The sequence below is a fragment of the Geotrypetes seraphini genome, chromosome 10 (genome assembly GCF_902459505.1).
Source record: "Geotrypetes seraphini chromosome 10, aGeoSer1.1, whole genome shotgun sequence".
Lineage (NCBI taxonomy): Eukaryota > Metazoa > Chordata > Amphibia > Gymnophiona > Dermophiidae > Geotrypetes > Geotrypetes seraphini.
This window is the reverse complement of record NC_047093.1, coordinates 39,558,716-39,586,032: the sequence shown is the minus strand read 5'-3', so window position 1 is coordinate 39,586,032 and position 27,317 is coordinate 39,558,716. Positions and strand designations below refer to the sequence as shown.

At 43.3% G+C, this 27,317-nt stretch overlaps 1 protein-coding gene across 4 annotated transcripts in view; it reads right to left on the bottom strand.

Moving 5' to 3' along the window:
* Positions 1 to 23,377: 23,377 nt before the first annotated feature.
* Positions 23,378 to 27,317, bottom strand: part of USP43 (ubiquitin specific peptidase 43) — a 481,211-nt gene continuing 477,271 nt past the window's right edge. For all 4 annotated transcript variants that reach the window (XM_033961845.1, XM_033961846.1, XM_033961847.1 and 1 more), the window contains 2 exons: positions 25,408 to 25,563; positions 23,378 to 24,794 (listed from right to left, as the gene is read on the bottom strand). In XM_033961845.1, coding sequence (XP_033817736.1) covers positions 23,662 to 24,794; positions 25,408 to 25,563 — 1,289 coding nt within the window. In that variant the 3' untranslated portion in view covers positions 23,378 to 23,661. The remainder of the gene's footprint in view (positions 24,795 to 25,407; positions 25,564 to 27,317) is intronic.

The window sequence follows — 27,317 nt, the reverse complement described above, 5'->3', positions numbered from 1 at the left end:
TGCCAGAGGATGTGGTAAGAGCAGATAGTGCAGCTGATTTTAAGAAAGGTTTGGACAAGTTCCTGGAGGAAAAGTCCACATTTATTGAGAAAGACATGGGGGAAGCCTCTGCTTGGCCTGGATTGGTAGCATGGAATCTTGCTACCCTTGGGATTCTAGAATCTTGTTACTCTTTGTGGATTCTGCATGGAATGTTGTTACTATTTGGGGTTCCGGAATCTTGCTTACTCTGAGATAATGGAATGTTGTTACTCTTTGGGTTTTGGCCAGGTACTAGTGACCTGGATTTGGCCACTGTGAGAATGAGCTACTGGCCTTGATGGACCATTGGTCTGACCCAGTTCGTCTGGGCTTCCACAGCTGACATCATGATTGTTGCAGTTGTCTGGGTCTCGTTGCATCTGGGTAGCAGAGTGACGGGTTCCCCTCTCTCCATGGCGATAGCCAACATATTCATGAAGTCTCTTGAATCCACCCTACTGGAGAGTGCCAAGCTCAGACCAAAACTGTGGATCTGCTATGTAGAAGACACTCACACAAACACAGTGAACCACCTGGTCTGCTCAACTACCTAGGCATCTCAAAATCTTCCGTTGCAATGCCAGTTTACAAACTAACTACTCCTGAACTGCTGAGACAAGATCTGGTCAACCCCATTATGTTGCTCCGCTGACTCAAAGAGACTCAACCTCAAGTACCAATTCATGAACACACCAGGCTTCGACAAGCCACAGCTCTCACACACACCAATCCATTATTGTGGAATCTGCCCTCAAAAAAGGCCAGGAGCCTTCAATACAACACAATGAACATTGCAACCGAGGGGGATAAATTATTATTCCCAACAAACAATTCCCAACCTATTGTGATTTCCCCTTTCCCTTTCTAAGTTTTATTTTTTTTTTTTTAATCTTGATGTAACTACGGGTTCCTTTTACAAAGGCGCGCTAAACCGTCAGACGCGCCAGCCCCGTTCGCCTCCTCTTTAGCAGGCGGTAGTTTTTGGCCAGCGCAGGGGTTAGCACATGATGAAAAGTTACGCACGTTAACCCCGCTAGCGCGCCTTTGTCAAAGCAGCCCTATGTATTCCTTTCCCCCTTTTTCTCCTGGCTTCATGTTAGTTACATATCATCTGTGAAATCCCCTCAATCCTAATGGAACTGTTTTTATCTTTTTTTAACTGTTAACCATATTGTAAACTGTTTAGATATGTATGATAGACGGTATATCAAGTAACCAATAAACTTGAAACTTGACGCTTAAGGAGATTATTTTATTTAAACGGGCGAGAAGCAGTTTGTGTATTTTGTGGTGACTTTTTTTTTTAATTGCACCTGGTAGCAACAAGCACCATAAACTTGTAACATTGTTTGTTTACATTCGCCTAGTTCACATTACTGCAAATATTAAGCAAAGTACCTTATTTGTAGCAGGCCTCGCTTGCTGCGCTGGCACCTGCCGCCACGCTAACCAAGACTGGTTTAGAAGCTAACTTGCCTTGGTTATAGAATATCCCAGTGTCTGTTACTAACTTACTATTTTATACTAATGGAATTTCCCTTGCCAGGATGCCGATGTCTGATTGCAATAAAGGCTCCTATTGTCTATTGGCTCCTATTGTAAGACAACAGGCTGGTCTCAATTTTTTCTCAGTGCCTACAATGCAGTTTCACCTCACTTCGGCATGGAAACAGGCTGCAGAGAGAACCTCCACTAAAAGAAGAGACCCCCCCCCCCCCCCCATCTCACCTCTCTGCATCCCACAGCTAGAGAGTGACTAATGTGCGGCTAATTCACTGTCCATGGAGAAAGCGGAGTTACTGTGTTTCCCCGAAAATAAGACTGGGTCTTATATTAATTTTGGCTCCAAAAAAACGCATTAGGGCTTATTTTCGGGAAATGTCATTTTTTTTTTCATGTACAACAATCATCTCTCCCTTCCTCTCTTCCACCCCGATTCTTCCTCTCTCCTTTATCCCCCCCCCATGTGCAGCATCTTTCTTCCCCTCTCACCCATCCACTTGCGCAGCATCTTTCTATCCCTCCCTCACATCCCCCTGGGCAGCAGAACCCCCACCCACCCTCCCACCGTGAGACTGACATACCATACCTCCGAGGTCTCCAAAAACAGCAGTGGAGGCAGTGCTCTGAACGGGCTGCTTCGCAGCTTTCCCTGCTGGGCCTTCCCTCTGCTGCATCACTGATGATGCCATCAGTGATGCAGCAGAAGGAAGGCCCCAGCGGGGAAGACTGCAAAGCATCCTGTCCAAAGCGCTGCCACTGCTGCTGCTTTAGGAGGCCTCGGAGCAGAGGTATGTCAGGTCTCACCGGGCTGGGGGTTGCTGGCAAATCGGGCAGCACTAGTGTCAGGGATGGAGTCGGGGAGTGTCAGGGACATTCCTGGGGGGGGGGGCTTCGGTGGTCGATCTTAGCTAGGGTTTATTTTTGGGGTAGGGCTTATATTAGGAGCATCTTTAAAAATCATGCTAGGGATTATTTTTGGGACAGGTCTTATGTTTGGGGAAACACGGTACATTCCTGTAACAGGGATTTTCTGTGGACAACAGGATAAGTCAGTCACAGAAACTCTGAAGGCTTCAGCTAGCAAAACACCTGAATAGAGAGAGGGTGAGCACATGCCTATATAGGGTTACTCACAAATGATTAGCGGGGGTTCTCCAAAGCCTTATGCTGAGCTCTAAGTGAGCAAATCCGATCACAGGGGCTCATTGGACAATGACACCAATGTGTGACTGACTTATCCTTCTCTTCACTGAGATCATCCATTACAGGTAACTTCGCTTTCTGTGTTGTAACTCTATGGAAAGAATTGGTGATGCTTAATGTACAGTACTGCGCACATCTGGCAACATTATAGAAATGATAAGTAGAAGTAGTACTGGTGGTAATGCCTGTAACAGTTAATTAATATTTTGTAACTAATGTGTCCTAACTGTAAGATTTTACTACACTTTAGTAAACAGGCCCCAAGGACAAGAAGGCAAACTAGGTCAGCCATTTTGGAATTACAGTGGTACCTTGGTTTAAGAGCATAATTCGTTCCAGAAGCATGCTCTTAAACCAAAACACTCGTATATCAAAGCAACTTTCCCCATAGAAGATAATGGAAACTTGAACAATTCGTTCCACCAACCCCCCCCCCCCCCCCCCCCCCCCCCCCCCGAGGCTGGCGGCGCTGCTCCATCACCTTCTCCCCCCACTCTAACTGGCATCGCACCCCCTCTGAACTGGCATCACAACCCCCCCCTGCGAATGCCCTCCCGCAAGAACCGCAAAGCACCCCTGTGCTGAAAGCGGCATCCGCCCGCCCTTCCTTACCCCTTCTGCTCGTTGTAAGGGTGAATGCGAGCTCCCGCCTCTTGCCTGGGCTGGGCCTTGAGCATCTGCACATGCTCAAGGCCTTCTGGCTCTCGTTCTCTCGGAGATCTAGGAGGGCTGGGATTGGTAAGCAAGGAGTGAGCAGGGAGGAGGAAACATGCTATTTTTCAAATCTCAGATCAGTTCTGTTGTACAAAAATGTTTCTTCAAACTAGAAATGATTAGATCTCTCAAATCACTACTTAACCCAAATTCAATTAATATTCTTATCCATTCTTTAGTAATTTCAACTTTAGATTATTGTAATTCACTTTATCAGGGCATCACTCAAAAAGAGATCAGGAGACTACAGGTCATCCAGAACACTGCTATAAAAATCATTTTTTACGCTAAAAAATTTGACCATGTAACACCACTTCTCAGAAAAGCTCACTGGCTACCCATTTCACATAGGATTACTTTCAAAATACTACTTCATACTTTTAAAGTTCAATCTAATCACATTCCATCCTTTATAGATAGGCCGTTAATCCCATATGATCCACATAGAACTCTACGTTCTTCTCAACAAAACCTTTTAGCGGTCCCTTCAGTACGCCAACTGTTTTATGATACAACGCGGAAAATAATCTTCTTTGTGACCGCTCCCACGCTGTGGAATACATTACCTCTGACCTGGAGACAAGAAAAGAATCTCAATAATTTTAAATCTAATCTTAAAACATTTATTTTCAAAGATGCTTTTGAGATTTATACTTATTTTAAATTCAAAATCGCAGACATCAGGCCTTACATTAATGATTCATTTTGTGCCTTTTGTTTTTTTATCTCTCCTTTTTTTATTTTATGCAAAGTATCCTCCCCATTTGCCCATCTGTAGCGTGTTGTGTCTGTATGGTAATTGTGAATTTGTTCTCTTTATTTTATTTTTTAAAAATCTTTTTAAAACTTTGTGTTAATTGGAAACCGCTTTGACTATAAAAGCGGTATATTAAGATGTAAATAAACTTGAAACTTAAGGAGCAAACAGAGGTAAGAATCTGTGGAGAATGGAAAGAGAAACCAGGGAATGGCTAACAGGGAGAGTGGCCAGTAGAGGAAGCGGGAAATGCCTCTTGCAAACCTTTCGGATTTCTTTGTGCTTCTCGTGAATCATCCCATACAACGAGAGTCGTTCTTCATAAGGTAACGCCCCAAAGCGATTGCGCTTAGCCTTCCCTCGCATGCGTGCAGTCGCCATGGCCCCTCACGTCAAGCAGGCCCTACTGCTGCCTAGCTATGGCTATGGCTCTCTCTCTCTTCCCGATCCAAGCTAAGCGCACAAGTTCCACCGTTGCCTAGCAACGGCTCTGGCTCTCTCTCTTCCAGCTCCCTGTTGAGCGTGAGAGCTCCACACTGCTTAGCAACGTGTCCAGCTTTCTGACAGCTCCTTCCTGAATGTGCGCAGACAGAAGAGTGGCAGGTTATATACAGCGGTGAATGAGTGTTTGCTTGGCGAAGAGAGTTGTGTGAGGAGATTATTTTATTTAAAGGTGTGTGAAGTAGTTTGTGCATTTTGTGGTGACGTTTTTTTTTTTATTATTATTGCACCTGGTAGCAAAAAGCACCTTGTTGGTAACAGACCTAAAATTGGAAGGTTTTTGGGGTCTTTTTTTTACATTTGCCTAGTTGACATTACTGCAAATATTAAAACAAAGTACCTTATTGCTACAGACCTCACTTGCTACACTGGCACCTGCTGCCACGCTAATCAAGATTGGTTTAGAAGCTAGCTTGCCTCGGTTATAGAATATCCCTTGCCAGGCTGACAATGACTGATTGCAATAAAGGCTCCTATTGTTTTCCCTTGCAACACAACGGGCTGGTCTCAATTTTTTCTCAGTGCCTACATTGCAGCTTCACCCAGCTTCAGCAAAAAGAGGGCAAGGGTGAAATTTGTGCACTGGCTGTAGGAGTAATAGTGCATGGATTTAGGGTTCATAGACAAAATCGCGCGAGACAATGGCACGCAGACAACTGAGCGCAAGGTTGACGGTGCGCCGAAGAAAAGCACTATTTTAAAGGGTTCCGACGGGGGGGTGTTGGTGGGGAACCCCCCTATTTTACTTAACAGACATCGCGCTGGCATTGTGGGGGGTTTGGGGGGTTGTAACCCCCCTCATTATATTTGAAACCAAACTTTTTGCCTGTTTTTTAGGGAAAAAGTTCAGTTTTAAGTATAATGTGGGGGGTTACAACCCCTCAAACCCCCCACAATGCCAGCGCAATGTCTGTTAAGTAAAGTGTGGGGGGGGGGTTTCCCCCCACACCCCCCATCGGAGCCCTTTAAAATAGTGCTTTTCTTCGGCGCGCCGTCAACCTTGCGCTCAGTTGTCAGCGCGCCGCTGTCTCGCGCGATTTAGTCCCGTCACCGGATTTAGCCCCGACTGCTAGTAATGGTAAGGTTACCAGACGTCCGGATTTCCCTGGACATGTCCGGGGGTTCAGACAGCTTTTCAAAACCCAGCACTTGAGTCTACCACCCCTCAACCTCAAATTATGCCCTCTTCTTTTACCATTTTTCTTTCTCTGGAAAAGATTTTGTTCTACGTTAATACCTTTCAAGTATTTGAACGTATGAATCATATCTCCCCTGTACCCTCCTTTCCTCTAGTCTAGGGTGTACATATTCAGGGCTTCCAGTCTCTCACACACATATTCCAGTTGCTGGCTCCCTCTATTGTTCTTAACAAAACAGAAAAGCAATAATTCCAAATTCCACAATCAAAAATAACAAAATTCAAAACAAAAATGGATTGCAAATGGCAATTCAAACGTAAAATGTGTCCTCGATGTTTGACGTATTCAAAATGGATATTCAAAAAAATTAATACTAATAATATATCCAAAAAATCTATAAAAATTGAGTCATCTGTGGAGAGGAAGCAAGACCTCAGACTATGTCTTCATATTACATACCAGCCAATGGCCATTCAGCAATATATGTGTATTATTGTAGGTACTAAGCATTTTGGTCTCTGAAGAAGACATGACAAAACGGGCCCATCAGAATCAGTTCCTGCAATGATTTGTCTACCACTAAGACCAGTGGTGTTTGCACATTAACAATTAAATTAATAGATTGCAATTTTTCCACAGCATTTAAATGTATTGCTGATTTGCACACCTAGGGCTCCTTTTACAAAGGCGCGCTAACGGGGTTAACGCGCGTGATTTTTCATCACGCGCTAACCCCCGCGCTGGCCAAAAACTACCCTCTGCTCAAGAGGAGGCGGTAGCGGCTAGCATGCGTTAAACCGCTAGCGTGCCTTTGTAAAAGGAGCCCATAGTGGAAGTGGTGGAGGAAGACCAGTGATTAAACCCAGTCTAGATTGGCTGAACGGCCATTGGCTGGTATGTAATATGAAGACATGGTCTGAGGTCTTGTCTCCTCTCCACAGATGACTCAATCCTTTATTGATTTTTTGGATATATTATTATTTCGTTTTTTGAATATCCGTTTTGAATACGTCAAACATCGAGGACACATTTTATATTTGAATTGCCCTCTTGTTCTACCATGTAATTTTTCACATTATGCATGTATCATGTTGTAGGAATCATTTTGAAATTGTGGGCTCCTTTTACGAAGGTGCGCTAGCGTTTTTAGCGCATGCATCGAATTAGTGCGTGCTAGCCGAAAAACTACTGCCTGCTCAAGAGGAGGCGGTAGCAGCTAGCACGCGTGGCATTTTAGTGCACGCTATTCTGCGCGTTAAGGCCCTAACGCGCCTTCATAAAAGGAACCCTATGTGTTTCATTTTCATTAAGTGTGTCATTCTTCACAGCCAGGTAATTTATGTGCATAAACACATGCACATATGCAAATGAGAAACGATAGATGGACAATTGTGTACACATGACACTTTATTGTAAATACAGTAAGACCTTGGTTTGCGAGCATAATTCGTTCCAGAAGTATGCTTGTAATCCAAAGCACTTGTATATCAAAGCGAATTTCCCCACAGGAAATAATGGAAACTCAGACGATTCGTTCCACAACCCAAAAACTTTAATACAAAATACTGTATGTACTTGTATTGCAAGACCTCGCTCGTTTAGAACAGTCACTACACTCCTGCAGCATCAGAGAGGAAAGAACCATCAGCTCAGTGGTAATGTGACTCGTGTATACTGTACGTACTTGTATTGCAAGACAATGCTTGTATATCGTTAAAATTTAATAAAATGTTTTGCTTGTCTTGCAAAACAGTTGCAAACCAAGTTACTTGCAATCCAAGGTTTTACTGTACATAAAACCCTCTAAAAAACATTTATCATCATCTGTAGGGAAGTCAGCATCTCAGTCTTCAAGTGACCAGTACTGGAAAGACCAGTTCCTCCTTTAATTTTCAGGATAGAAAATAACAGATTACTGCATTACCATCTGCCAGTCATGCCATCTATTAATCAGATTAATCACACTGGGTATCAGTCATTCCAGGCATACCACTCACTAATCATTCCACATCAGACAAATTAGTCAAAAAATCAGATATATTTTATTTACACCCTTTTTATATCTATATATAGAAAGATATGTAAAACATAACATGAATGAATTTTCAACAAAAATACAAAAGGATCAATATAAGAATGTATTATTGCATAGACCTTTACAGTTAAAAGCCTTTTGTCCTTGCAGTACCAAAATAGTTACCTTTTAAAAATGTCTTTCAAATATGTTTTCATAAAATTATCTGGTTTACATAATAAATACTCTTTTTTATTCTTTTAATAAATCTGTTTCTACTATACTTTCTAAACATTTGTCATATTGTCCCTTATTTAGCTTTTTGTCTCAATTTTGTCTTTGTGCTCCATTATGAGGGGCCGCTGAAAAATTCTCAGCCCAACCAAGAAGAGAATGATGCGGAGCCATGAAACTTACAAGTTATTCCACATTTTTCTTGACACTTTTCGCCTCAATGATATGAAATGAAACAAAAAGTGTCAAGAAAAAGGTGGAACAACTTATAAGTTTCAGAGCTCCGCATCATTCTCTTCTTGGTTGGATTGAGAACTTTTCAGCGGCTCCTCCTATAGCAGGGTTAGGCAATTCCAGTCCTCGAGAGCTGGAGCCAAGTCAGGTTTTCAGGATATCCACAATAAATATGCAAGAGATAGATTTGCATCTCAAGGGAGGCAGTGCATGCAAATCCATCTCATACATATTCATTGTGGATATCCTGAAAACCTGACCTGCCTCCGGCTCTCAAGGACTGGAATTGCCCACCCCTGTCCTATAGTAAGGCCTGGAGTGCAGGAGCTGTAATGTGCTGTTCATAGGTGGTCTCAGATGGAGAACAGACTCCGCTATCATCAGGTGCTATATACGAGAATAACAGTAGACTAACACACACACAAATACACATACGCACACATGTTCCTGGCTCCTTTGTGATTATCTGCATATATCCTTACACAAACATTCCTAGGTTAATATCGAGACCAAGCGTTATCAATCAGAATTCTCAGAATGGTCACATGGAAATCAGCTACTGATTGGCCATGCAATTGGGTAAGAGTAGGTGTCATTTCTCAGCAAGCCCTCTTGTTGCCCAAATCCAACTGTCCCTCTTCCTCTCCCTCTATCCAAAGCACTGACTAGGAGTACCATATACCCTCCTTGACATAAACAAGCAAACATGAACCACCATTACATGGTATGCCCTTCAAACCCATGACATTAAGAAAGGAGGATGTAATGTTAATCTCCCTTAGGACAGATGCAACAGCCTCAAGGCAAGATAACACGCTTCATGGGAGAAGCAGGCAGCGTGTTGGCGGTAGTAAGGGCAGTGGCTGGTTCTTCTATTCTACCATGCAATTTTTCACCTGTGCATGTATGGAAACTCACACATGAACTATCTTGTTCGACGCATAATTTGTGATCCGCTGAGAGAAAAGGTACCAAAAGTGGGGTTACAAGTAATAAAGGCTATAATCGTTTGGAGGGCAATTTTCCATCTTTGAATTTTTTCACAACTTTGATGTTTTTCAGATTCTAAAGCAAGCTTGTCCAATCTTTTTCTAGTGGGGGCCACATTTTATATTTTGTAACATTCAGAGGGCCAAAACATGCATCGTTGCATTTTGCCATATGGTTCATCAAATACTGTAGTTGCAAAATACAAGTGTGTTGTCAGATAGTCTTTCACTCTCTCTCTTTCTCATCTACTTGCTCCCTCTCATGTACCTTCCCCCCAAGTTTTACCCAGTCTCTTTCCCCTCACCTGGATTCAGTTGAAGAATGGGCTTTGTGACTTGGCTCTCTGCAAGTCTCAGATGCATGGTGCTGGAAGTTCAGGTTGGTCTCATGAGACTTGAAACTACAAGACCAATTCAAATTTATGACACTGCTTGGCTCAAACTTACAGAGATCTGAGACATGGTGGGGAAGCAAGAATCTTGCTAGAGCACCCCTAATATTCTTTCCAGCACTGCCAAGACGTCAGAGCTGAAATCTTCCCAATGTAGAGCTGCAGGGGAAAGCAGGAAGAAAGATACTCTGTATCTACTGTCCCTGCTTCCCCCTGCAGCCCATTGGTCAGACATTTCTTAGCTAGCCAATAAGCTGTAAAGGAAGCAGAACCAGTAGTTTAGGAGACACCATTGGTCAGACATACCTTAGCCAACCAATAGGCCACAGAGAAAAGCAGGACAGAATGTTGGCTTCTCCTAAGGGTGGCAGATGCATGGAATAGTCTTCAGTAGTGTGGTGGAGATAAAGACTGTGTCTGAATTTAAAAAAGCATGGAACAAGCACCTGGGATCTCTTATGGAGAGCAGGAGATTGTGGATTCTGCAGATGGGAAGACTGAATGGGCCATTTGGCCTTTATCTGCCATCATGTTTCTAAGCTATTGGTCTCACCTAATCCTGCAACCTATTGGCTGGCTAAGGAATATTTGACCAATGGGCTAATAAGAAATAGAGAAAAGCTGCAATGTAGGTCAGACAAGCTTCCTGGCTTAGTGGATGAGGGATGGGCTGAAGAAAGAAAAACAGATATGAAGACTGGGAGAGGAACTGTGTGGGGTTCAAAGAGCAGGGGGCTGAAAAAGAGTTTCAGAAGAGAGAGGATCAGGTTGGAGGAATGGAAATGGCAAAAGAGGTGAAACTAGGAAGAAAAAAAAAAAATCAAGAAGCAAAGAAAAGATCATTTTCAGATTTTTGGAGGCATTGTTTGAATCTATCGGCTGCTTTCCACAATAATCACTAGGTAGGAATATATTACATTGCTAATTGAGCTGGGTCAGAATTGGGTATCTGTTCTTTTCTTCCAACCTTGCAGTCACAGAGATAAATAAGACATTTCATTAAATGGATAGAGAAAGGGAACAAGTTTGTGAAAGGATGGAATTCCATGAACTGGAAATCTCTCTTTTAAAACTTACTTTCTCTTGGCATCTCTGGCATTGAGAGGGTTATGGTCAAGAATTGAACTGAGGGGGAATGGAGAGTAGCATTGTTCCAATTCTTCATAAAAATGAAAAACATTATTCCCCATTATATCCCACAGGAGGTAGAAATGGACACTTGGTAAAACAACAAAGTCATCTCCCAGATCTCAACTTGTTTTCCTGAGCTGGATGCTTGTTACTTGGCCACTGGAGCAATGCAGGCAGCCCAAACATCTTGTCTTAGTATAAGTTCATGCTTCTGTGCCCTGGACTGCTGGAATATGTTTTCCCACTCAACATGTAGTTTCGGAGATTTCAAACTGTGATCCTTGCTGGGCTTCCAGAGCTTAGGGTGAACATATGGCAAAGAATCTCATGCAGACTTTACAGGCAGAGGGTGGTCATTGGTCTGGAATTTGTGAGTACCAGGGGAAGTGCTGCAGTGCAAAAGGGGATGGAGAAGTAAACCCAGTAAACAACAATGTGCCTGGAGCCAGGGAGAGGAGAGCAGGGAAACGATCAATAGGGCGCCACAAACTAAAGATGAGTTAAACCTACCAAGCAAAGGAAATCTCACCTGTAGAGGACAATGAGAAGTGGGTGAGCAACTGGTTAGGGATAAGTGCATTGGAGCTTGCTGGGGAGTGTAGGGAACTAGAAGTCTGGGTCAAGGGGGAAATGAGAAGCAGAACAGGCTAAAAAAGATTTAGGGAGTGGAGAAGGAAGAGAACTATTAAGAACATAAGAACTGCCACTGCTGGATAAGACCAGTGGTCCATCGTGCCCAGCAGTCCGCTCACGCGGCGGCCCTCTGGTTAAAACCAGCGCCCTAGCTGAGACTAACCCTACCTGCGTACGGTCCGGTTCAGCAGGAACTTGTCTTTGTCTTAAATCCCTGGAGGGTGTTTTCCCCTATGACAGCCTCCAGAAGAGCGTTCCAGTTTTCTACCACTCTCTGGGTGAAGAAGAACTTCCTTATGTTTGTACGGAATCTATCCCCTTTCAATTTTAGAGAGTGCCCTCTTGTTCTCCCCACCTTGGAGAGGGTGAACAACCTGTCCTTATCTACTAAGTCTATTCCCTTCAGTACCTTGAATGTTTCAAACATGTCCCCTCTCAGTCTCCTCTGTTCGAGGAAGAGGCCCAGTTTCTCTAATCTTTCGCTGCTCCCAAATGCAAAACATCAAGTGCAGAGGGAGTAGGGATGGAGGGCAAGAAGATGAGGAGGAGAAAGGAAGAAAAAGAAATTAGAGGAAAGTGAAAACAATTGAAGGCTAAACGTGTGGTGTGGATGATGGGCTGAGGGACTAGTTGGAGAAAAGTGCTGTAGATGGCCTGAATGGAGAGAGAGTCTGATGCTAACAAGCTGCAAGGGGGAGGAGAGTGTGGCAGGACCCTAGCTATTGATTTGTCAACATTACCTGCCCTGCTCTTGACATTTAAATACAGGCTGGTCATTCACTACCAGATGGATTTCGTTTTTCTTTGCTGGGTGAGGGAAAATTTGTTGTTTTGAGTTCAGCACTCACAATCATTTTCAAAGGTTGGCGGTTGGCTCATATGAATCTTGCTATAAGCACCACATGAATTACCAAGTTTTCGAGGGCCAGAAAAAGGGACATGGGGGGCCGGGATCCAGCCCCAGGGCCATAAGCTGAACAAGCCTGTTCTACAGCCTAAAAATGCCAGTACCTAAAATTATTTGTAGGATTATTTTTTATTGATGTATGTTTCTCATTGTTTCAAGACATATTTCATCCATACTGGAGGCAAAATTTTATAGGATTATGCAGCTGATATCCCTCTATCTGGTATAAATAATTCACATATCCCACTTTTGGCACCGTTCAGTTCAACGGGTCATATTTTTTAAGCTATGTGTGTGTGTCCTTCACAACTAAACTAAACTAAACTAAACCTTGGGTTTATATACCGCACCATCTCCACGAATGCGGAGCTCGGCACGGTTTACAGGAAGAAAGATGAGAGAGGAACTACAGTGGAGAGATTAAAGAGTTAGGTGTAAAGGGGGAAGGTGAGAGGCCTAAGAGGGGGGAAGTGTTACAGTTTTGAGAATAGCCAGGTTTTTAGGTATTTGCGGAAGAGTTGGAGGGAGCTTGAGGTTCGGAGAGGGGAGGTGAGGTTATTCCAGATCTCAGTGATTCTAAAGGGGAGGGATGACCCAAGTTTGCCTACATGGGAAATACCTTTTATGGAAGGGAAGGATAGTTTAAAAATTTGGGAGGATCTGGAGGAAGTAGGGGTTGGGGAGTTCCAGGATAGAGGGATAACGGCAGGAAGGATGCCATGTAGGATTTTGTAGGCCAGACACGCACATTTGAAGTGGATCCTGGGGATTACTGGGAGCCAATGGAGCTTAGACAGGAGTGGTGAGACGTGATCAAATTTGCTTTTTGCGAAAACAAGCTTAGCTGCGGCGTTCTGAATCCGCTGAAGTCTGTGGAGGCTTTTCTTGGTTAGGTTAGACCTTTGTGTCATCTCAGCCGCAGCAAATAAAACATATCACTGTCAACCCTAACCAAGCAAGAACTTTTAGCCTTCTGGGAACCAAAATACCTTTAAGGAATCAACCCTCACCCCCCACTCTAAAATCAAACCAAGAACAAAAGACCCCCTCCCAGATCTATTGCACAGTATTCTCCAATCTGAAAACAATGAAAACGAAAACAGACCTTAACAGTGGCGTAGTAAGGGGTGAGGCAGTTTGCCCCGGGTGCCGTCTTGGTGGGGGCACTGGCACCCATCCTCCTCTCTGCCCCCTGCCCCGCCACTACCACATGCGCGTGCCCCTTCCCTTCTCTCATGCCTCTTTAACGTTCATGGCGCAAGCCGCAACTCCAACCTGCTGCTCGCGCCAGCGTTGGCTCTTCCTCTATCATCACTTTCTGGACCCGCGCCTAGGACGTGACATCAGAGGCTGGCGTGAGCGGCAGGTTGGGGTTGCTGCTTGCTTGGAGAAGAGAAGGGGGGGCAGGTGCATGGCAGGAGGGGCAGGGAAGGAGCAGATGGGGGAAGGGTGCCACCACCCCGGGCGCCTCTCACCCTTGCTACGCCACTGGATCTTAAGCAGTACTAAGGGAATGTGTTGTCTAAACTGACATACTTCACAAGTGCTAAAAAAAGGAAACAAAATGTTAGGGGCTACTGGAAAAAGACTGAAGAACAAAGCTGAGAATATCATTATGCCTCTGTATAGGTAAACCACTTGGTTGGGCTGAGAACCTTTCAGCACCCTCTCGTAGTGTGAAGAGTTTCAGTCTCTGGTAATCAGAGCTGAGATTATGATGTCATAATGCCTCATTCCACCAATAAAGGCCAACTTCATCAGAGATATTATAATGGTTTGATTGTCCTATACTTGTAGTTCTCTTCTTATATCTGACATATAATATCTAAATCAAGATGTCTTACTATTTTAAGAGTGGTATTGCTAAAATTCTTAAGGTACCTAAAGAAATCCCGTAGACAATGGAGTAATCCACCAACAAACTATAATATATGATGTTATAATGTGCTCAGAGAAGGAATTTTTAACAAGGAACAACCATGAGATAACAAACTAATTGGTCACCTTATTTTCTAATGTTAGCACACTATTTTTTAAGGTACAGCGACAAATGCGCGCAGGACAATTGCGGCCAGTCAATTGCGCCCCTTGAAATCCCCCCTAAATACAGTATACATATGAATCTTCCCTGGACGATGATATGACGGACCTAATGTCCTGATTGGCTCATGCACCTCAGGCTCCTCCCAAGGGACGGGGCCTGAGGAGTCTGAGCATATCAGGATCTTCCAGATAGGGCTCCCATAATCATTATGTAAATCTTACCCTAACACTAAATATGAAGTGAATATTTTCAGTGTAACCCTCAAAAAGGCAAAATAGTATCCACATTGGGCTGCATTTGATGGGGTCACCATTCTGCATGCGTGCATTTGTCATGCGCGCAATTGTCAGGGTGCATTTGTTGGTGTGTACAGAAGTCAGGGCGCATTTGTCGGGTGCAATTGTCCTGCACGCATTTGATGGGTCACCATTTTTTAATGTGCCACCCATGCATAACAGTGTATCAAAAATATGAAAAATACAACTTATCTTATAGTAGACTTGTATAGTATATTATGTGACCTCAGCCCTGACACTGTTTATCTCTACAGGAATGTCCAGTTTGTTAAGTTGCTTCTTTGGCTCCCTGACGCAACAATTGAGAAACACGACCTTTGTCGAGGCTGAGTTCACATAATATACTATACAAGTCTACTACAAGATAAGTTGTACTTTAAAAATATTTTTGTTACACTGTTGATGCATGGGTGGCACGTTTTAAAAATTCCTTCTATGAGCACATTATAACACCATATACAGTATTATAATTTATTGATGTTTTACTCAAATGTCTGTGGGATTGCTTTAGGTATCTTTTGAAGTTTTTATCTCCTAGACGCTTTTTGAGTATTATACAAATTCCCCTCAATTTACCCCCCCCTCCCTTTTACAAAACGATTGCACGTTTTTTAGCGCCAAACATGGTGGTAACAGCCCCAACGCTCATAGTAATTCCTATGAGCGTCGGAGCTGTTACCGCCGTGGCCGGTGCTGCAAACTGCAATAGTTTTGTAAAAGGGTGTGTGTGGGAGGGGGGGGGGGTTAATTTTTAAAATTCTTAAGGTGCCAAATCTGTTTCTCTGTCTCCTTTTGAAAAATGCATATCGGATCATTCTGACAACATTAAATTAAATTTAAGTGATAGGCATTAATTTGCCATGGGGCTGGTGTTTGTTGCAGTGGAATGTGAATAACGAACTTTGGAGAGAGACTGTTATTATCACCTGAATTTGTTAATTTGTTGTTGTTGTTGTTGTCGGTGCTTTGTAGATAATCTGGCCAACACTTTTACCTGATAAACTGTGCAATACCACATGCATGAAATGGTACCACTGGATTTCAGTTCATCCTTAAGGCCATTGCAAGGAAAAGATCCAAATCCCCGCATTTGCACAAATGTACCTCGTATCTAGAACAAAGCCAAGCACCGCTGGAACACAACAACTGCACATATTAAAGCCTAATAATTCTATTATTGCATTGGTTCACAGTAGATTTTGCCTGTGTACTGCACACATATTCCATGTTATCATATAACCCTTTAGTTAGACCACCTAATAAAATATATTCTTAAAAAAAGATGCTAAACTCTATTTCAGATAATTGTAATCCAAGCAACACTATTAATATTTGGACAATGATATCTTTGGCTCATTTTGTGTTGACCTGATAAAGGGAGTGCAGCTGATACCTGCACCTTGTTGATTCAATTATATTTCTACATATTTTAATTGAACTCATAGGCAGCAGAACGCTGCTTGGATTGGGGGGCCCCAGAAGCTCTGCAGAATCCTATGGCATGGCCTCTCCCCAGCTCCCGACTCCCCACCCGCCTCCTCCCGGCGCTGTACTATTAAATCTTCAGGCAGTCACTGTGTAGCGTCAGCGAGCAGGCCTGCCCCCGGAAGTAGAATGAAGTGCTCCGGGACTGCGCAGCAGCTGCTGGAAGATTTAAAATTAGAACACCAAGAAGTGGATGGGAGGGCGGGCACCAATCTTTGGGGAGGCCATGGCCTCTGTGGCTTCCCCCGTTCCGACGCCTATGACTGAACTAGCATGCTAACCTTAGCATTTCAATCGCCTAAACCCAAAAGAGGCAATAATCAAGGTGATCAAGGGGCCTACAAGCTAAGGGTTTTTTTTATTGGGCTTAGTGTGTGCCCTTACATGGGCCTTTCCCATGCGCTAAGCCCAGTTTAGTGCAGTCACCAAAAAAGAGCTTTTTCCTGTTTGTTTGATTTCTGGCTCTGTACTAATGTTAGCATAAAATGCCTGTGCATTAAAAAAAAATCACCACGGCACATTTAGGGCTGGATTATTTTCCCTCTACCTTCTCTTTATATAGGTAAATATAAGTCATTATTTCTTTCATAAGTACTATAGTTGTGAGCCTGATGGGACAGAGGGGAAAATTCAAAGTACCTGATTAGATTTTTGGCCATTACTTAAGTCAATTTAACTGTTTTATAAACCGCCTCAAATCCTTGGGAGATTTAGCAGTATATATGACACCACATAAAATTAAATTAAAGTTCTGTAAACAGCACTTAAATTAGCAGGTGCTTAGAAAAAAAGGAGCCAGTCATGTAGCAATCTCGCTTAGGCGCCGTTTACAGAATTGTGCCTATTGTTGCCGGTCAAAAAACTTAGGCACTAGTAATGTAGGCCAGAGTTTTACTGGCCTACATTACAGGCTCCTAGGTTCTTTAGAGAAACGCGCCTAGCAACACCCTATCTCTGTCTCCGCCCCCAAACACGCCCACTTAGGCTCCTACCTTTTATAGAATTGGGTAGGTGCCTATTGGCCATTTAAAATTTTTTTTTTTCAATCACTCAGGGTTACCCTTCTCCTTCACTGCCAATTCCAGAATTTTTTCCTTTCATCTAGCTGCCCCCTATACCTGGAATAAATTACCCGAGTTTGTCCGTCAAGCCCCTTCCCTTGTTTAAAAGCAGACTGAAAACCCACCTTTTTGATATAGCTTTCAATCCTTAACCCTACTCCTCTGCCCTCCAACCCAGCCAGCTGATTAACCGTTCCCCTTAACTGTATCCATGACATCCTGTTTGTCCGTCTTGCCTGTTTAGATTGTAAGCTCTTTCGAGCAGGGACTGTTTTCTTACTCTTTGTGACTCTGTGCAGCGCTGCGTGTGTCTGGTAGCGCTACACAAATAATTAACAGTAGGAGGAGGAGTATTATAGTGGTTTGGGCAATTAAGCTACGAGCCTAACTTTATGTGTCTTTTATAGAATCTGGCCCTTATTACCTCCTATTTAGGAGGCACTAAGAGCTCTACATTATTGACATGCCAACCAGTTAGCGAGCTAGTAATGTCATAACACTATTTGGTAGCACATTCTCCATCCCTCTCCTCCCTTCCCTCCCAAAATATCATGCGCTTAGCACGCTCAGATGGCAACAATAAAGCAGAATTATTTAGTGCATCCCACAACACACCACTTTTGCTGCACTAGCTGTGCATTAGCACCTAACGCACTTTCTAGTGCAATAGGGACATCATTCTGGAACCAGTGGGTTATGCATCTCTGGTCATGAGATCCTGTGTAGAGAGCCTCATTTACATTTTTCTGCTCTGCCTCCCATCACTCTGGGCTGTCCTGTAATTCCTCAGTTTTTCACTCTACTTGAGAGATGGCAGTAGCTTGTCTGCTCTACAGACCTGGTCTGACTGTAGAGGGACCAGAATCTGACTTCTGCGTCTTCCAGGGCTCCTCACACAGGGTCCAAGTGCGCAAAGGCTATTCATGATAGTTGTTGTGACTCTTCTAAAAGCCAGGAAATAAACAACATTGTTTGCCTATGTGAAGGCCTGGAAGTGCTTTCAAGCCTGGTGTGCCTGGCAGAATGTGGATCTGGTTATGGTCCTGATCCCTGTGGTCCTAGAGTTCCTTCAAGAAGGGCTTAAAAAAGGGCTGGCTGTTGGCTCTTTCAAGGTTCAGATAGCAGGTTTGTCGTGCTTCAGACCTCAGGAACATAAAAGGGCATTGGTCTCTCACTCAGATGTGTCAAGTTTCAAGTTTCAAGTTTATTAGGATTTTATATACCGCCTATCAAGGTTATCTAAGCGGTTTTTACAATCAGATACTCAAGCATTTTCCCTATCTGTCCCGGTGGGCTCACAATCTATCTAACGTACCTGATGTTTGAAGGGAGCCCTGGGTTTCCATTTGCCAACTTGGTATCTGAATCTACTTGTTTTGTGGGCTCTTGCTGAGCTCCATATGAGCCTTTGGAGCAGGCATCACTGATGGACCAGACAGTTAAAACAGCATTTTTAGTGGCAGTCACTTCAGCAAGATGGGTATCTGAACTATAGGCTTTATCCTGCAGAGAACCTTTCCTTAGACTTTCGAAGGCTGGGGTGTTACTGCGAACAGTCCCTTCTTTCTTGCTGATAGTAGTCTCAAGCTTTCATGTCAACCAGGAAGTAAAGTTGCCTCCTTTCATGCTATTGGGGTTCAAAAAGAGTGACAAATTTCTGAGATTGCTGGATGTCCTCAGAGTGTTGCTGCATTATCTCAAAGCGACTAATGATTTTTGACTATCAGATCATCTATTTGTGCTGGCGGGTAGTTTGAACGCATCCATTTCGAGATCGATTCACATGGCCATTTCTTCAGCTTACATCGGGAGTGGAAAGTGACCTTCCGTATCTTTGAAGGCACATTCCACTAGGAGCATAGCTTGCTCCTGGGTAGAGTCTAGAGCAGTCTCGCAGAGACAGCAGGAAATTGAATAACAACGATTTTCACTGCCTATTTTCAACAACACCCTGCCCGGGATCTAAAAGTTAAGTCCTTGTTTAAAAACCATAAGTTCAAGAACTAAAAGTGATTTTGATTAACAACAATGCAGGAGGGGAGCATGAGCCAGTGAGGTTTATTCCCTTTCTAGTGTGCTTGTGAAACATATACAACACACGGGGATCTGAGGCTCAACCCCTTAGATAGTAACCAAAAAGGAATTAAGTTTATGAACTATTCATAGTAGATTTACACCTCTGAATAACTTGGACTAAGGAAATGGAAATTACATTTGAGAAGGGTATATTTTGAAATGAACATATGTTCTTTCTCATCCTGTATATGATTTTGCTGCTTTGATATATCCCACTTGTTCCAGAATTGTGTTCCTATTGCACTAGATTTGGTACCTCCCTGTTATGTCTTATCAAGGGCTGACCATCTACTTTGGTACGAACTGAGGAATTACAGGACAGCCTAGAATGATGAGAAGCAGAGCAGAAAAATGTAAATGAGGCTCTCTGCACAGTATTTTGCGATCAGAGATGCATAACCCACTGGTTCCAGAATGATGTTCCTATCGACTAGAAAGAAGATTATCGAGGTAAGTACCTAATCTTCCTTTAATAAAATGACCACTAAGTTTGAAATGATTGTTGCAGTTCTCTGGGTCGTGCCAAGTCTGGGTTTGAAAATGTGGGCAGCAATGAGTATGTGGCCACAATAATTATTGTCCCTTTTGATTTTAGCCACAAAAGTAGCCACGAGGGTTTCAAAATGAAATTCCTACTTATATTTTCCCTCTCCTGACCTAACCCACCACCCTTTTTTGTTGTGTTGACCCGGCCTACAGGTTCCTTTACCCACAGTGGATGGTAATTTCCAGTGGCATATCCTATGTGAGTGAACAGCTGTCTATCCTGTAAAAAAATACATTCTGAAAACTGTCCTCAGAGACGCTAATTCCATAAGCCTTTTAGGGCACAAAATAGAAGTTTACATGTGCAAATACGTGCTTTATAAATTCCCCATGGGTAAACGTCCATAAAAGAATGTTCTTTCAATTTGTTGGGGGCGGGTAATTTTCTAACAAAAAGACACCTATATCCAAGTAGCAGTAAACTGCCTAATGTAGGTCTATTTTATAAAGAACAAGGCAACACAGGTGCCTATCTGCCTTTGTAAAATAGGTTCCCAGATCCAGCCTCAATATCACACAAACGAAGATGCACATATTTACATGTTTGCACTCTACATACGTATCGGTGTGATTTATCACAACTCCATTTCCGCTCTAAGCACTGCCCTTGGTGATGCCCACATGAGCTTGCATTATCACATCTATTTATACAACACTGCAAGTTGCCACCAAATTTTATATAGGGCCTTTTCAGCACATAAAAACTTTTATAAAGGGATGCATTTTTTTTAGGTACCTTTTTGGAGTCTGTGCTATAAAGTAAAGTACTGTAGGTGCCTACCTTCTTTTATAGAATTCTACGACTTATATCTTAGGCCAGTGTCTCGCAAACTTTGCGAGCCGCAGCACACTAAACTGGCAGCCACAGTTCGAGGCTACCCGGAAGTGCACGGACATCGACATCTGCGGAGACCCTCCAGATAGGACCCTAAGCCGCCCGTGGGGGGTGCAGGAAAAAAAAGAGGCACGGAGGGGAGGAGAGATGCCAGGAAGTAGGAGAAGCACTGGCGGTGGCTGACTGCCTACAGGATGTGCCTCTCGCCGTGAGACAAAAAGATGGCTTAAATATTAGTGCTGATATATGTCACAGTCAAATGATTCAATAGGAGAACCAAATTTTTTTTAATGTATGCAGTTTCCATAAGGGAATTATATCCCTAAATCAAGAAGATCTTCAGATGACTGTGTGAATAGCATAATTCACTCATGGTAACATTTCTCACTGATCTCCCTTGAATCAACTATTTCTAAATGTTTTACTTTTATTCACTTAATTTAATGCTTCAAGTTAGTTAAGTACTGTACTTAATTTAGAACTTAGCTTGTAGTGCAGTGTGAAACCCCTTCTGACGCGTTTCGGCTCAATGAGGAATATTACCGTGAGTGAATTATGCTATTCACACGGTCATCTGAAGTTCTCCTTGATTTAGGGATATAATTCACTTATGGAAACTGCCTATGATGTTTTAAAAATTTGGTTCTCCTATTGAATCATTTGACTGTGATATATATCTTGCTGCGAGAGGCGCATCCCGTAAGCAGTCAGCCGGCGCTAGCACCTCTCCTCCCCAGCGTCTCGCAGCACCTGAAATCTCGGGCGGCACACTAGTTTGCGATACAGTCTTGGGCGCATTCACTTACACTAGCATTTCACTGTGTGTCTGATGAAGTTCCATGTGTGTGTCCACCTTCAAACTATGTACCATCGCGTTTATAGTGTGCAACTGGAATATTAGCATTTACATGTGCATATAAGCTGGTATTCTGAGCATTTGCACAAATTCTTGGTGCCCATTTTACAGAATTAATCTCTATAGTGCATCCTTTTATGTGGTATATGCTAGGCATTCCCAGAGGGCAGAGGTTGGGTGGAGTTGTGAGAAATACATGTATGCATATACTCAGTATAGGTGGACCTCAGTATAGGTATTACATCTCTATGCCTACTTTCCGGTTGGGTAGTTTTATAACAGCACATAGGCAAATATGTCACCATTATTAAATAAGTGTAACATACATACCTGTGTGCCTTCACAGCATGGCCATTCTTCAATAAGATTACCCTCCATGTGAACAGATAAGGAATACGGTACATACTTGAATATAAGCCGAGATTTTGGGGCAAAAAATAAAAGGCCCAAAAATGGGAGTCTTGGCTTATATTCAGGTCAACACACTTCGCCCCTGATGCAGGCCTCCAACGGGCCTGCCATAAGACCTGATGGTCCAGCGGTGGGCTGGGACAGGAGGGATTCCTCCTGCTTCCTGTCCCAGCCGACTGTTACAAATTTTACCTCCCTCACACCTCCCCTGCATACCTTTAAAATCCACGGTGGTCCAGCGGTGAACTGGAGCATGAACACTCTTTCCATGCTCCTGCCCTGTGCAGAGCTGCCAGTGAATGGCTGCCGTGAGTTCTCACAGGGCAGGACAGGGCACTTGAATATTAATCCCCCCCCTCCCCACCCCCCCCACCCCCGATTTATATTCGAGTCAACCTTTTTTCCTCCTTTTTGGGGATATAAAGTTGCCTCGATTTATATTCAGGTCAGCTTATATTCGAGTATATACGGTATATCCTCTGATAGCGATCCCAAGGCAGTCAGTGCATTTTTATATGCTGGCTGCTGAGATCTAATAAAAATGGATATTCTTCAGCATTATCCAGATAATGTCTGCTGCTGAATATCTGGAGAGACTGGACATTCAGTAGTTATCTGGACAGAACTTAGGAAAGCTTTTTGCTGTCTTAAGCTATCTGGAGCATTATCCAGGTACTGGTGCTGAATGTCACTTCTAACTGGATTGCCTCCAGCTTTGCCCATGGATTGTCTTGGATCTATCCGAATAGTGCCAAGATGGCGGACATATTTAATGACACTATCTGATTAATGCCACTGAATATCCTTCTCATTGGTCCATGCAGGAGCCACTCTTACCCAAATAAATGCCTTTGACTTATTGATGAAGAACAAAATGGCAATATTTTGAATATCTCAATCAGGAGCTGTATCAAAATATCTGTCTCTAACTCAAAGCTCCAAATGTAATCTTATCATCACTAGTAGTATCCAATATCTCACTATGAGGAGACCTCAGCCCCACCACTCCACTGCTGCAGATCATTCAGAAGCAGGAAGAATCACGTGGTGCCTTTCATCATTGGTCTCAACACGATTTTTGGGAGTCGGATGACAGATACAGCCCCGGGAGCCCCTTGACAAAGCGCTATGTGTGCGAAACATGTTGGGGCACAACTCCCGTTCTAAGGCTGAGCTAAGTGCTTTATATTAATATTTATCAATATAAGTATATTTTGTTATACTATTTCATACTATTTATACTCTATAAATGACCTAAACAACAAAGCTATATTTACATGTTGAGACCAAAGATGAAAGGCACCACGTGATTCTTCCCGCTTTTGAATGATCTACAGCGGTAGAGTGGTGGGGCTGAGGTCTCCTCATAGTGAGATATTGGATACTACTAGTGGTGATAAGATTACATTTGGAGCTTTGAGTTAGAGACAGATATTTTGACTTATTGATCCCATAATATTTTAACAGGGGCAATAAATCATGCAGTATGTGATTTACTCAGAGAGATTGAATCATTGCTTGATCTTCTAAAGGAGAAGTAGTCAAACACATTTAACCGAATGGCATAAAAACGATTCTGTAACCAAGTGCAACTTTTCTTTGAAATGGACATCATTAGCAGCCCCTGTTGATTCGCCTCAACACACATATGACCATGTGTTACATTTTGGCACCATATATTAGAAACTGGATTCAGGCACCGATTTTTTCCTGCCCAGGGATGCCGTATGGTATTTCATTCTTTGCAATGTACCATACGAGGACTTTTCTACAGGCACACTCCTGGTTTGCTGGTGAGAAGCATCTCCATTCTTGTGTAGGGAGGCGGATCTCCTTAGAGACCAATCTGCCTTGCTTTGAATGCTGGAAGCAGACTGAGATTGTTTGATATCCTGCTCTGACCTGCTAATTCTTCCCTTAGTCAGCTCTTCCTTGTTCTGATGTGGTAGCATGCCATTGACCCTTCCGTCACTTATAGCACTCAAGGTCCCATTAGAGAGCGAAGTTCTGGATGACCCATTTAGAGTTTCTGATGCTCTGTGTCTCTCAGATTCAGCAGGCTTCTTGGAGTCCTTCTTGAGAAAGCTGTTTCTAAAAATTTTAAGTTTCCCTTCACGTTGCCTTTCCAGTTCTGACGCTCTTGGGCTGCCATTGCCTCTGCTCTTGCTAGAGGTTCTTTGGTCACAATCACCATTCTTTCCTGATATCCCCTTGTCTTTACCAAAATTGTTAGAAGGCAAACTATTCCCTGAATGGACACTTCCATTTGAGTTCACTTTATTTCCACCACCTTTTGACCGAGCTGGTTCTTCTGATTTTGGTCGTGACACCATATTTATTAGAGATTTTGAAGTTCTTCTTTGAAGGGATGCATCCTCCTTTGGTTTACTATTTCTCTTTGTGTTCTTAGTCTTTTCTGTGGCTGCGTGATTATTGTTTTGACTTTCAATAAGGTCCACTGAAGTATCACCTTGCAAACTCCCACTGATCCTTTCAGTTGCTCGAACATCTTGATCCTTCGTAGCAGTTGCAGAGTTCAGCATAGGTTTAGATACTGGAGGTCCACTTTCTGCGTTGGCAGCACCAGTCATCAATGGAATGATGGATTCATTTGTATATCTAGGTCTACGCCCGGATTCCAGATACTCCACCAGTTCACCTGAGGCTCCCTGTGTCCTCTCCTTTGAACCAAAGGACCAGCGAAGGGGTATTGTCTTGGTGATTCCTTGCTTAGTTTTTGACCCAGTTGTGGCTTTAAGGCTAACACTTCTCCCTTGGATACCACGCACAAATGGCCTTGACTCAAAGCCTCCTGCAAGAAAAATATGAGAATATTTGTACTGCACATATTATGATTATATCATATTTATGCTTAGAAATATTAATGTGTGCTATTGCTTTAGAATGTGTTAATATGGTTAATGCATGTTACTGTATTTTATAACAAGTCCCTTTTTATGCAACAAGGCCGTGTGGCTAGCGTGAGCAAACAGGCTACTGCAGAAATGTGTTAAAGCTTTTTGTGGTAGTTTTTCTGTTTGTATGCGTTAATCGGGGCGTTACCAATTAGTAAATCTATTACATTTGAACTACCCCCTCACCTCTTCCCACTCCTCCCCTCACCACACATGCCCCCCCCCACATCACCTTCCCTTACAACCGGGTCTTCTCTCCTGCTGATGTCACTTCCAGGTGCCACACATAGGAAGTGACATCAGAGGAAGAGTCAACGGGGTTGTGAAGAGCACGTTGATGTTCTTGTTGCTCGTGGCAGTGAACAACTAGAGGTACGGGGAAGGGAAGAGGTGGGAGGAATGGAGACAAGGGGAGGGGCGCCCTCACCCTTGTTACGCCACTGGTATAGACATATGAAACATTGTAAAAGTTCAAGTGTCATTCAACAAGCAAGACAGGATCTCTTTTACCTTTTTCCGCACTGGGCTCGCAGTCACTGAAAACTGGCGAATTGGGCGTTTTAGGCAGGACGGGGCCATTTGCAGAGCACCTGGACACAAAGCTTTCTCTATTGTTCCCACTGAGTCTCACAAGCCAGTGATCAGATAAGGATGAGCTGGTGGATCCTGAAAGAAAGTAACAGTAGATAAGGGAAGGGACCCTTCTTGCCACCTTTACTAATATTTATCAAAGAGTAGGGGACACTCGAAGTTACAGGGAGACACTTTTAAAACCAATAGGAGCAAATATTTTTTCACTCAGAGAATAGTTAAGCTTTGAACATATTACCAGAGGATGTGGTAAGAGTGGTTAATGTAGCTGGTTTTAAAAAAGGTTTGGATAAGTTGCTGGAGGAAAAGTCCATAGTCTGCTGTTGAAACAAACAGGGAGGAAGCCACTACTTGCCCTGTATTAATAGCATGGAATGTTGCTATTATTTGGGTTTTTGCCAGGCACTTGTAACCTGGATTGGCCACCTTGAAAACAGAATACTGGGCTAGATAGAACATTGGTCTGACCCAATAATTCTGTTCTTATGTTCTTACCACCACTGCTGTACACTTTGATGTATAGACTAGAGAATGACCATAGGGAAAAAATCTGTCCCCGCCACTGCCCCGTCACCGGACCACCGTCCCCTTCACTGCCGTCCCCTTCACCGCCCCATCCCCGCCGTCCCCTTCACCGCCCCCATCCCCGCAGCATCCACCCTTCCCTCTTGCCACCTCACCACCCTTTAGTGGCCCGAGAATCTCCCTCCCTCCCCCTTACCTTCACGGCATAAAGAAACTTAAGGGAGGGAAGGTGCGCAGTCCCTTCCCTCCCTCCCTCCCTCTGGTCAAATCTATCTCCCTCCCTCCCCCTTACCTTCTCGGCGCTTTAGAAAAGAAACTGATGCCAGCGAAGCCTGGCTGTGCTGCCCTACGTGTGTGTGGGCGGAAGCTTCTCTTCTGACAATTGTCATTTTATAAACACAAATAAAACAGAGCAAGGTTCAACAAAAACCATCTCCCCTCCCTTTCACAAATATCCCCTTCACTATTGTGAAAACTGAACAAACCAAATTACTACAGAATGCTACATAGAAAAATCAAGATAACAGAATACTTTAGTCACACATGGCAAGAATAATGTTAGGGGAGTGCAACTAGGGCAACTGCCCCCTGGTCAGAGAGAGAGCCCTAAGCCAGCTGGAAGCTAAAGAAGCACAGCCTGGATTTTGCAGTCCCCAGTTATGTCTAATACCAGCTCTAGCAGGATACATATTTCAAATCTGAAATATTCTAATCACAAAATATAAAATAAATTTATTTTTTTTTCTTTTTGTAATTTTATTCTTCAAATCACATTGGTCTCAGGCTTTGTTTTTAGGTTCCTTCTGTCTTCATCGTGGCATGGCTGGCTCCTGAAGGTAAAATAGGCGCAAGAGTTGCTGGGGAGAAGATACCGAGTCTGACACGGGCGCAATTTTTTTTACCACAGGAGTAAGACTTTTCACTGCTTCCATAGGGCGGTAAAAGGTCTTGTCCCCATTCCTGCGGTAAACCAGCTGCAAATGTCTCCATTCCTGCGGATTTATTGCGGTGACCTGCGGTTTACAGCGGTAAAGGGTCCCCGTGTCATTCTCTAGTATAGACATTTAAGGAGCAATTCTATAACTGGGCTCCACAATTTAGGCACCCACTTTACATGGGCTGTGAGCCTATCCTGTAAAAACACTTAGGCCCAAAGAGCATTCAGTGCAGCTCCCTGCACTAATAACTGCTATTGCGGTTTAGTAAAAGGGGGGGTTATTTATTTATTTAATTCGTTTTATATCAAGTTGTCCTCAAACAGCTCAGAACGGGTTACAGGTTAACATACATAATTTCACTACATG